Below are 12494 nucleotides of genomic sequence, written 5' to 3'. Positions count from 1 at the left end.
TTTCCCAGATGTTTTTCACTGCGACCTTCACAAACAGGCATGTTTTGAACGGGCACTGAACGTCCTATTGTACTTCCTCGCCAAACAGGGTTATGGGTGACAAGTTATGTTGCTGTTTTTTCGCTTGATTAAGTGCTTCCTAATTGATTGATTCTCAACGACCCGGTGATTTTTTTTCCCGGGCCAGCGTAGGATTCATTGAATTGTGTTTTATTCTGCTCCATTCTGGCTCTCCCCAAGGTTTGTCCTTTCATCTCATCATTTTTTGCAGCCTGAGAAAACAATTCAAAGTCTATTGCCCTTTAATGTGATAATAACCTTATTCCTGCCTTCATCTCGGCCGCCTTTCAGTCCTTTATGTTGATGCTTTCAGATGAAAAGGAGGGGGAAGGATGGAGGGTGAGGAAGGGGTGTAGAAGGTATTTCTCCAGCAGAGTGAGCGACTGACACTTCGCTGACACTTAAACTGGTTTGAATGACGAGTTATAACAACTTCCAGGAGGAATTAAATCAAGGCATGATGTAGACAGTTCATCCACATCTGTGTGATGGACAAATGGAAGGATAGAGGAGTGGATGAATGGATGCATAGCTGGATGGATGGATGGAAGGATGGATGGATGGACAAAGCGACGGATGGACCGATGGATAAATGGATGGAAAGACGGATGGATGAGTGGATGGATGGATAGGCAGATTGGTGGATGGATGAATGGATGCATGGATGGGTGGATGGATGAATGGACGAGTGGATGGATGGATGGATGCATTACTGGATGGATGAGTGGATGAATGGATGCATGGCTGGATGGATGGATGAGTTGGATGGATAAATGGCTGGATGGATAAATAGGTGGATGGGTGGATGGATGAATGGATGCATTAATGGATTTCTGGATGGATCGTAGGATGGGTGGGTCTCACCTCTTCAAAAACTCCATGTATTCTGTGTGCTTTATGAGTCCCGTCCTCATCATGATGGTTTGGAAGCATTGCCGGTCGATCGCCCACAGCTTCACGTTCGTAAGAGCTGGATGAAGAGAGAGCGAGAGAGAGAGGGAGAGAGAGAGAGGGGGATAACACATAAGTAACTGTGGAGCAGTTGGAGGAGGAGGAGGAAGAGAGAGGGAAAGGGGGATTGCCTAAAAGGTGTCCGACCGCACTTATGTTAATTTGCTGTTTCCATTATTTCTTTGCAATCAGATGAGTCACGTGTTCATCGCAGCTGCATGTCTTCTTTGAAGTCTTTCTTTCATTGAGTCTATTCTCTGGATTGGGGGTTCCAACCTTTTTCTCCACAGAGACTCTTAAAATCAAACAAACAAAAATACAATTTTCTTAAAATCAAACTTGATTAAATCTGAGAACCCCCTCTTTAAGAGACATAATATTTACTTTTTCAACATATTTGTTAGAAGTCAGCGGCTCTTTTTGTCCTGAATTGGTTCTATTTTCACGGTAGATAAGCCATAACATAAGCCATAACAACTGTCAATGCTGACCTCGCCAGGGGTCCTGAGCCTCACACACATAGGCTCCACTACCTTACTGTACTGTATGTAGCATACTGTACCACATACTGTGTCATTGTTCAGGGTTGTTCGGTGTTACCGTATTGCTGCGCCGTACTGTTGTACACTGTGCTGTATATCTCACAAACACTACCATCATTCACATGCCACTTTAATGCACATATCTGTATATACATAATTAGCCTATCCCATATACATAAGCCTGTTCCCTTTATATATTCTGTACCCCCACCCTGCTTTACCTTTGAGTTCTTATTTTATTTTATTTTATTCTATATATTTTATTTTATCCTATATTATTCGACTTACTGCATTACGTTTTAGGAATCAGTTAGTTAGTCAAGTAGAAATTCTTAGGTAGCTACTGTGTTCAGTCTAGAACATATTGTGTGTAATCACCGAGTGCGTTGCATTGACATTTCACTGCATATATGTATGAAAGTACGTATATGTATGTGTATGTATGTAAACCTCTTGAATCTTGAATCTTGAGATAGAGCAAGGTGTTCAGGTCATACAATTCAAAACAAATAATCATGGAATTCATCACAATTTCTATTTGAATTGAACCTCATATGTTTTTTTTGGTTTGTTTTTTGTTTTTTTTTACCAAAATTTGACTATAAGGAAACATAAACCTTACGACCCCCTCTGCGGCCTTCTATGGGGGTCTAGTTCCCAAGGTTGGGAACCCCTGGACTAGACTGAAGAGAAGACAGTAAATCTGTAATTCCACAGCCAATGTAGAGATTTTTTTTAAGAATTTTAAAATCCAGGGATACCTCTGGATGACTCTAAGCCCTTGGTTATACATTTAATTTCAATGAAATGATCAAAACCTTCATCGCCGATGCCAAAAAGTCGTAAAAACCTTGCTTCACAGTTGATCATTCCACTGAAAGTAATCACATTAAAAAGACACAAGTAACCAAGGCCGAATACTTAGAAGTAATATATCTTTTTGGACATTATGCTTATAGATGTGACTCACAAATACAAATATACAGTCATGCAGTAAAGCAAATGTACACACACAACACTCCAATACATCTTCCTATACAAGCATAAAATATTTAAGCTTTAGAAAGATGGAAATGCATCAGGATCATTAAGATAATATGAAAAACATGTTCCCATTCAAACATTACTTGACAATATCTACAAATATCCGCACACAAGCATTACAACCGATCCGCTGATCAGTAATTCTTTACTTGTTTCTTCTTCTTTAATTTTCCCCATGCAGGCGTATAGTTTGGCAGCTCTTTAAAACAAGGCCGAAACACAGGGGAGATAACCTCATTTACATGGCCTGTTAGACGCACGCACACACTTTCCTGGAATTACACACACACACACACACACACACACACACACACACACACACACACACACACACACACACACACACACACACACACACACACACGTCTATCGAAACACAGTGAAGGAACAACCATTTGCAGATGATTACAAATGAACACATTAATATTAATGTACATAATATGTATTATTGACACATATGTACGGACCAGTGTGCTCACAACAGACCGGATAACAAATTCTGTGAAATTGTGAAACACAATGATCCGAGTTCATTTACTTTATAAATTTGCCTCCTTGGCTACCTGTCCTTTCTGAGCAGTTATTAAAAATGAGTTGAAAAAATATACTAAAAGGAAATTTAGTTCAAGTCCAGGGCAATTTGGCCTTCACTCAACCCAAAAAGGTCCTTTTTTTTCTGTGGTGATGAGATCACACACACACACACACACACACACACACACACACACACACACACACACACACACACACACACACACACACACACACACACACACACACACACACACACACACACACACACACCCAGACAAGGGAAGAAATAAATGAATCCAATAATAATAAAAGACCAAAGACCCAAGCCGGCTATACACCGAATTCGCAGACAAATTACAACAAACCAAAAGTCCATTCATTACACGCGAAAAGCTTTGATGCACTGAGATAAGGGCTTAAAAAAGAGTAAGTAAGTCAGGGTTGAAAAAGTAAAATAACGACGTCATTAATATTAACACTGGATGTCTCCACATTCACTATCAATTACGATTACGGAGTCAGTGCCGTCATTTTGAGTCGACCCATAATTTGACTGCAAATTAGCTCGAGCGGGCAGGGACAGACGTCTTTACTCACCGAGGGTTATGTAACATGGTGTTGTGCCATGCAATGAAGGGAAAATTGGGAAATAAGACGAGTAGGAGCCCCCAGCCCCCCAGCGCCCTAAATTGCCAAAGTAGGTAAATGTGATATTTGGAGACATTAAATTTAAATTGCTGTGAGACTCTGGGAGCTAGTTAGCCTGAAGTTTGTGCACAGATGAATGGCTTAACTCCCACCTTTTTTAACTTCTGACTGTTAGTTTGACAGTTTATTACTTAGTTGTATTACGGCATTGTATTACCGGAGGAGTGAAGCTGGAGAATTAACAATGCACCAAAGTGCTTGCAACATTAAAGTGGTAATCCATGAGATCTGGCCTGTGTTAGGTGGATGGCACTACCAGTCCCAGAATTTCATTCCAAACTACAACGTTGTTATTTTTTAAATTTTAGTTTACCCAGTTTACCCATATCTTCACTCTAAGATGATCGTATTCTTTCTGTGTGTCTCCGTCTTGTGACTGAATGACACTTTTTCAAATGGAACAGGAAGAGGCCGAACATCGCAGCAGCAGCAGACAGGGAAATACTTTGATCTTTGTTCTGATTCCAGTTTTTCACAATAATTCACAAGCTAAAATTGGAACTCGAAACACGGTCACTGAAAGCTGAAACTCGTGTACCAAATGCCGAGGCCAAGTCTGCAAAATTGCAAGCACAATTTTTTCTTTACACTCAGTTTTCAATTCTAAATCACACTTTTTGCAAAACACAACACACAGTTCTCTACATGAGGCAGAACATTCAAAATGAAAATCACAACACCAAGATTTATTTACCAACTGGCAACACCCACTCCTCATAGGTGTAAACACTAGTTGCTTAAACTGTTTACTTAGAAATCAGAGCTTTACTGTACAGTAAAAAGGCCACAGGTGAGCTCTCCTGTTTTGGAGGACAACGGAGGTCCACATAGGTCCTTTCTTTTTTCTTCCATTTTGCATTTGTTTTTATGTCTAGAGTAAAATTAAAAAAAAGTGCCACCAATTTATTTATTTATTTATTTTTAGAAATTCCTTTATCCTACTGAATGGCTTTCGTGGTTTTCTCCTATCAGCATGTAAAGTGTTACATATGAAACTAAAATTCCAAAGTTCCAAATTATTGCATTCTAGAAATACTGTAAATAAAAATGTTTTTGTTACTGTATTGTGTTTGTGTGTGTTTATATAGAGTATATATATATATATATATATATATATATATATATAGTTCAGCTTTCAATACCATAGTCCCCACCAGACTGGTTGTCAAGCTGTGGGGACTAGGACTGAATACTCCGCTGTGTGCCTGGATCCTGGACTTCCTCTCAGCCTGGCCCCAGGTGGTTAGGGTGGGGAGGCACATGTCCAGCTCCCTCACCCTGAACACAGGATCCCCCCAGGGCTGCGTCCTCGGTCCACCACTGTACTCCCTGTACACACATGACTGTGTGGCCAGGCCCAGCTCCAACACCATCATCAAGTTTGCTGACGACACCGTCGTGGTGGGCCTGATCACCGACTGCGATGAGAAGGCCTACCGCAAGGAGGTGGCTGACCTGTCACTCTGGTGGCAGGACAACAGCCTCCACCTGAACGTCAGCAAAACTAAGGAGCTGATTGTGGACTTTAGGAGAGGATTACAACCAAGGACGCACGTGCCGTTGGTGATTAATGGGACTTCTGTTTACAGGGTGAGCAGCTTCAAGTACCTGGGAGTCCAGATCACGGAGGACTTAACATGGACTTTACAAACAGACACTCTGGTGAGAAAGCCTAAGCAGCGTCTTCACCACCTCAGGCAGCTGAAGAAATTCAGGGCCTCGGTGACATATCTGTATATACAAATAGCCTATCCCATATACATAACTCTATTCCCTTCACTTCTATTTTGAACCCCCACTCTGTATTATCTTTTTGAGTCTTATTTTATTTTTATTTTATTTTATTTATATTATTCTATTCACTAACTGCATTACGTTTTAGGAATCAGTTAATTTCAGTTAGTTAGCTACGTAGGAATTAGGTTAGCTAATATGTTCGGTTTAAAAACTATTGTGCATAATCTTCGGGTGCGTTGCAAAGACATTTCACTGCATATATGTATGAACATATCTATATATATGTGACAAATAAACCTCCTGAATCTTGAAATATATATGTATATATATATATATATATAAATATATGAGTCGATATACATTACTGTAACAATCGTTTTTAGTCAGGTAGGCTAAGCCTGCCCAACCTGGCAGCTTTGCTGTGTCCCAGAGGGAAGATTCCACCTTGACACAAGCCCTCTGGGATTTCATGGAGGGGCAACTGCAGACAGGTGTGAATAAACCTCTAATCTCATTTTAATATAAACAAGGGCTTGTTATATAGGGGTGTTAAAGTACCCAAAGCGTAAGTCCCTAAGGCTGTGTTCCTGACCCACACCCACCTACTCCAGGCCCACCTTGGGGTAGAGAAGACCCTGGAGAGAGTCTTGGCAAGGTTCTACTGGCCAGGTGTAAGACGAGCAGTCCAGGAGTTTGCAGACAATGTGCTGACTGCAAGCTAAATAGCCCAAAACCGCACTACCAGAGCCCCCTCATATTACTGCCAATCATTGAAACATCCTCTGAACGCCTGGCCATGGACATAGTGGGACCCTTGCCCCGAACTGGTCGGGGACACCGCTTCATCCTGGTCATCAGGGATTATGCCACCTGGTTCCAGAGGCCATCCCCCTATGAACTGCCAGTCACTAGAGAGGTGATCTTGCTGTTTTTCTGAGTCGGCATAGGCAGTGAGATATTAACCGATCAGGGCTCATGTTCCATGTCTAAGGTAATGCAGGAGCTCTGTAAAAAACTCAAGGTGAAACAACTGAGTATGTTGGCATAACACCCCCAGACAGATGCCTTAGTGGAGAGATTTAACAGAACCCAAAAAAGCACATGGACCAGCTACTGCCACATGTGCTTTTTGCCATCAGAGAAGTGCCCCAGAGTGCCACAGGGTTCCCTCCATTTGAATTGTTGTATGGTCGCAAACCTTGGGGAATCCACAACCTAGCCAAAGAAACCTGGGAGAACCAACCGTCCCCCTTCAGGTCAGTAATTGACCACATGTCTAACATGCACCAGCAGATGTCGCAGGTTTGGTCTATAGTACGGGCTAACATGGAAGAATCCCAGCCCAGACCTGAATCGACAATAGGGGGGCTGGTGTCAGACTTCCAACTGGGAGAGAAGGTGTTGGTCCTGGTCCCCACGAGTGAGTGTAAGTTCTTGGCCCCATGGCAAGGACCGTACGAGGTGAGGGGGCAAAGGCCGAGTAAACTACAGGATGAGACAGCCCGATAGGCGAAAAATACAACAAATTTAGCATGTGAATTTGTTAAAGTGGAATAAACCAGAAGAGCTCCCGGAGGTGGTCTTGGCAATTAACTAGTTCTCCCCAAAGGTGATACCAGTCCCCCTGGGAGAGCAGCTGAGTGATCACTAGAAGCAGGAGCTCAGGGAGCTGATATCCCAATACAGGTACGTGTTTTGCAACAAACCCGGCCAGACTGCCATCATTCCACATGACCTCGTGACTGACACGGATGATATGTGGTGGTCCCTCGGATCAAACCACTGGAGGGAGCCATTGAACAGGGTGGCACCCGGCTGGGATAGGCTGCCAGCTGGGGATCATTGTTGAAAATAGGTATATCCCCTGGTGATGGCTGGAGACGTGGAGGAACCCAGCTGGGCCTGATCAGCAATCAAGGTTTTAGTCTATAAAGAGGGAGCGCATTCACTCCACAGGAGGGAAGGCAACTGGAGTCAGTGTGGGCCTTCCTCTACATTTGTATGAAGGGTTGAACGTAACCTAGAGCTTTAATAGTAAACATTGTTGAAAGGTCTGTTGATTCCAAAGTAAGCCCTTCTGTTTTTTGTGTGTCACTAGGATTACAACGCCGGCAGGAGACAGGAACGCTGCTGATGCCCGAACCAGGAAGAACCTTTGTTTTTTTTGTTCTACCCCTCTATCTTCCCAGTCATGGTTTAAATAAGTGGACTTAAATTGATTATACCTGAAAGCGCTTACCTCTGAGCGCATTTTGCGCACCTGTCTCCCTCTCTGATAGTACCAACGATGGGCGTGACAGTGTGCCCGCGATCGGCATGTCAAAACATTGTTTTTGTTTTAGATGTAGATTATTTTATTTAACATCTGCTTATAAAACGAAACCGTGCATAATGGGGACACTTTCTCCATAACTCTGTCCCTGATCACCCCCTCTCCATGTCTTTATGTGCGGAAAATATTAACAAGTCTACAAGTCGTGCTCCGTGCCACAACCCCACACTGTATTTAGTTGTTTTATTTGGAGGAACGGGGCACCGCGATTGGAGAGTGGTGTTCGCATCTTGTGTCTGGACGTGGACAATTCACACACATAAAAATATATGCATGATTCCTCTTATTTATAATTCCTCATTGAAATGTTATCTCTGTGCATTTTATAAGCTTCTATCTATTTCATCCTGTTATTGTAATGCACACTGGCTGACAGAACAAAAACTACTGCTCGACTTGAAGAATCTCAGTCAACTGATGGGTTTCCGACTGATGATTCGGCTCGTTGACTTTCAGGGGGCAACCTTATTACATTTCACTGCATATATGTATGGAAGTATGTATATGTATGTGACAAATAAAAAATCTTGAATCCTAATACCCACACTGACCACCAGGGGTGCTCTAATGGTAGTTCTAGATTTGTGCCAATTTATGAAATAAAGCAATGATCTGTGTGACCTTTTTGAACCAGTTACCACCTCTGATAACGACAAAATATCAAAGTACCACTTAGAAGCCTCTATTCCACAAAAACAAATCACATTCCTCTCTAAAAGGAAATCTCTCATCATAGCACTTAAAAAGGCAATACAAAGACAAATGCAACACACACACAAATAATCCTTTCAGCCATGATATGTTAGATTATTGACCACTCAATTTCATCTGCTGGCAAATTAAAAATTCAAAGTTAGATTGGCAAAGTTTTTCTGAACTGAGATCAGAATGTGGCTGCTGAGCACAGCGTCAATGTAAATCACAATTTTCGGAATATAAAATCTGAGAATAATTTGGATTTTCATTGTAATTTGGATAATACTGGTTAACAATTAACTTTATAACAATTAAAAAATACCAAGGTTATTGTATTTAATTCCCAGAATTTCACAGCGCACATAGTACACACACAGGGTCACCTAGCAGACCACCAGGGGGCGCTCCATGTATCACAGTTTGAAAATCACTGATCGAGAGCAGTGTATTTCAACTAGTGTGCCGGGGTATACTTGTGCACCATGAAAATGTTTCAAATTCCACTTTAAAAAAATATGTAATCAAAATAAGCTTTTGTGTTGCAAGATAAAAGTTGCAAGGCTGCACTAATTCATCAGTTCCAGCAGAACAGCAGCTCTATGTTCATCAGACTACTTTACGTAGTTTTTTTGAGATTCGAGTCTTTACGAGCCACTCGGTAAAAAGAGTCATTTGATTTTCGGCCTTTTGGTTCGTTTCATTCAGTTGGTGTAACACGCGGAGTGATTCGGCCTTCAGAGAAACATATCCACGGCTCTTCAATGTCAGCTCTGCCCAAATACAGCAGCTAAACCAAAGTCCACCTTTGCTTTCACCGTTGCAGTCGCAGTGATTGGACAGTAATTCCCTGCTCCTTCATTTGTCCAAATCAAAAACATTAAAGCGATGGCTTTGGTGATTATGATTACCGCAAGGCCGAGTGAGAGTGTGGGGGGAAAAAACAAAACGCAAAAAAGATAATTACTCCCGTCTTTTTTTCCGTAGCCTTTGACAGCAATCAAAGCTACATTTCTGAATGACATCTGTGAGGGTGACCCGCACAGAGAGCACATCGCACGACGCGCATTCAAATCACAGAGAGAACTCAATCAATGCAACAAAGCTGTAATGCATTTTGAATGGATCCATCAGCGTTTTAGCATAGTAGATGTTTTTACTGCAATTACTTGGACCAAATTTGTCACTTGTCCAACCCAACTAGTCTTAACGATCAATATATGACCCAAACTCTTGCTTATGAATTTTAAGAAATAGTTGCATGCAACGATGACTGGTGGTTAAAAACAGCAACAAGTGGTTAAAAAAGTGGTTCATTATGACTCACTTATACTCTTGTCTTGAATGAATTACTGTGCTTGGCAATCCATTCAACAAAAAAGTATTTGAATTTCCTTCATCTGTGTTTAGTTAAAAGCATGAAAGTATATATACTGTGTTATATCGCATAACAGATATTGGATGAAACTTCACATAATAAAAGAAACTTGATGAAGCACTTCCTAACCCGGTCTTTAAGTACCCCTTGTCCTGCAGGTTTTAGCCCCAACTCTACTCTTGCACACCTGATTCAGTTAAGGACCACACCTTCTCATGACCCTGATTTGAATCAGGTGTGCAAGAGTATAGTTGAAGCTAAATCTTGCAGGACCGGTGGTGCTTGAGGACTGGGTTGGGAAACACTGAGGATTACGATGGATTTAGTCAAGCTACAGCTGCTAGGAAAATGAAAGAGCTTGAAGGGGCGTGAAGAAAAAAAATATTGTATCGGTAACGGCATCGGCATCAGCATCGGTATCTGTATTGGCGTGGTACCTGTGTCGGTGTAGGTAGTGTTGGTGTTGGTATCATCATTGGCATCAGTGTTGGCATCAGTATCGGTGTAGATATCTGGATATTGGCATCGGTACTGAGAGGTATCGGTATTGTTTAACGTGTAGGTACCATTTTGCAAGGCGGTTAAAAATGACGTCATTATCTTTAAGAGCGAGCCTGCCTTGCACCGATACAGAGTATTTAGCAGCCACTACCTTAAAAACTAGCTACATACATACACAAATAATAAGAATTATTGATGAAGCCATTTACCTGGATATCAAGCAGTCCACTGATGGACTCCCATGTGGAATCGTAATGGGAAATGTATTTGTTAGTTGTTGATTAGAATGAAAACAGCAGCGCACTGTGACTGCCGCTCTGAGATGCTCAGAGATACTGCTGTATTCATATACTGTATTCACAGTGAGTGTCAGTTGGCTTTTTGTTATTCATTGTTCTTTCCTTCCTTCCTTTCTTTCATTTGTTCTTACCTTCCTTCTTCCCTATGATTTATTTATAAGGTATTATTTAGCTATTAATATCTTTTATCAAATGAACAAGAATATATGCATTGCATGTTTTTATTACTTTAAGCGAACCGCAAATAACTGATAGCAATAAATAATCAGAAAACATTTGAATACAGAAACAGCTCAATAAATAGACATATATAGATTGTGAAAGTCTCCTGCATCCTCCCCTGGTTAATGGGACGAACTGAACGCTGCCGTCCCTGGCTTCTCCCTCGGACCCACATACCCCTGTTCCAACAAGGTATTTCCAGGGCCGGTTCGGAGCCGGGGTCTAAGCTGGAACCAGTTCTTTGCATTTCAACAGCAAAAGAACCAGCTCTGGAACCAGAAAACTGGATCCAGAACGGCACCACTTTGCTGCTGGACTAAAACAAAGAAGAGCAAAAGCACAATTCAACAAATAATAATAATAATATTATACTTGTTTTCAGTGCTTACATAGACAAATAATGCACCATAAAACATAAGCAATAATAATGATAATAATAAACAAAAGCACAGATTCACGTTATTCACTTACTCATTGAAAGTTGAGAAATTTCACAATTTGAAGTTTAAAGTCTTGAGAGTCCGTTGGTCACAGTGAATATATATATATATGTGTTTTAACTTAAGTCTAATGGAGATTTTCCACCGCATGGAATCGGCTCAACTCAACCCGACTCTCCTTAGTTTGGTACCAGGTACTTGGTTTTCAACGCTGCATCAAACCGTGGCGAGGTCGTCCTCAAGGCGACACACACAGCTAGAATGGAGGCTGTCGACGGGATGGAGTTCCCTTTTCTCGCTGTGTGGCTGGATGAGCTTTTTAAAGTCTTAAAAGTTAAGTATGCAATGTCATACACCGGCACGCATTCAGAAAAGTGCAACCGGATTGGCTGGTAATAGCTGGAGACAAAACAGAATGTGACCGGCTCAGAAAACCTTGTTAAAATCCTACGGCTGAAAGCATTCAATTATTTGTCATCAGATGTTGCCGGAATTTAATTACGTGTATGGAATGTTTACCGCGAGAACTGCCAGTTGCCAATTTAAACCAACTTCAACTGGTCTTGAATCGAAGCCGTTTTTAAATCAAGGAGTTTGATAAGCATTAGGACGACAGACAACCTTTTGATTAGATTTAGTCCCAGGCTCTCAACATGGGGTCTGCGCCCCCTTGCAGGGGCCCTTCTAGAGGTTCCACATGGGCCCCCAGCTAAAATGAGGTATAGTTCAACTTCAGCATTATTTCATTGACAAGACATTGGAGACATTAGAGATTGTGCATTAACGTTTTTGAACCTTCATTTTAGTTCTTAGATGTGATTCAGCCCAAACTTCCAGAACTGTCTATACTATATCAAGGGAGATCACAGTGAAACTACGATCAAAAAGTAGGTCATTATGGTACATTATCTAATGGTGCTAATGTCCTGTAATGGTAAAATCGTGAATTTGTGTTTTTCATGTTTTATTTTTAGAAAACATTTTAGCTCGTGAACAAAAAATGTGATCCCAACATTGCCAGAATAGTAAGGACACGCATTGCCGCGTGTGTGT

The 12494-nt window shown here is 41.4% G+C and overlaps 1 protein-coding gene across 3 annotated transcripts in view; it reads right to left on the bottom strand.

The window, feature by feature from the left end:
- The window catches only part of LOC307241945 (cGMP-dependent protein kinase 1), a gene marked incomplete at its 5' end in the record, with an annotated part of 125210 nt that overhangs the window by 39928 nt on the left and 72788 nt on the right, over positions 1-12494 (bottom strand). For all 3 annotated transcript variants that reach the window (XM_080016229.1, XM_080016228.1, XM_080016227.1), the window contains one exon: positions 925-1030. In XM_080016229.1, the coding sequence (XP_079872355.1) occupies positions 925-1030 (106 nt within the window). The remainder of the gene's footprint in view (positions 1-924; positions 1031-12494) is intronic.

The sequence above is a fragment of the Zeus faber genome (assembly GCF_960531495.2).
Source record: "Zeus faber genome assembly, chromosome: 16".
Classification (NCBI taxonomy): Eukaryota; Metazoa; Chordata; class Actinopteri; order Zeiformes; family Zeidae; genus Zeus; species Zeus faber.
This window is presented reverse-complemented; position numbering and strand designations above follow the sequence as displayed.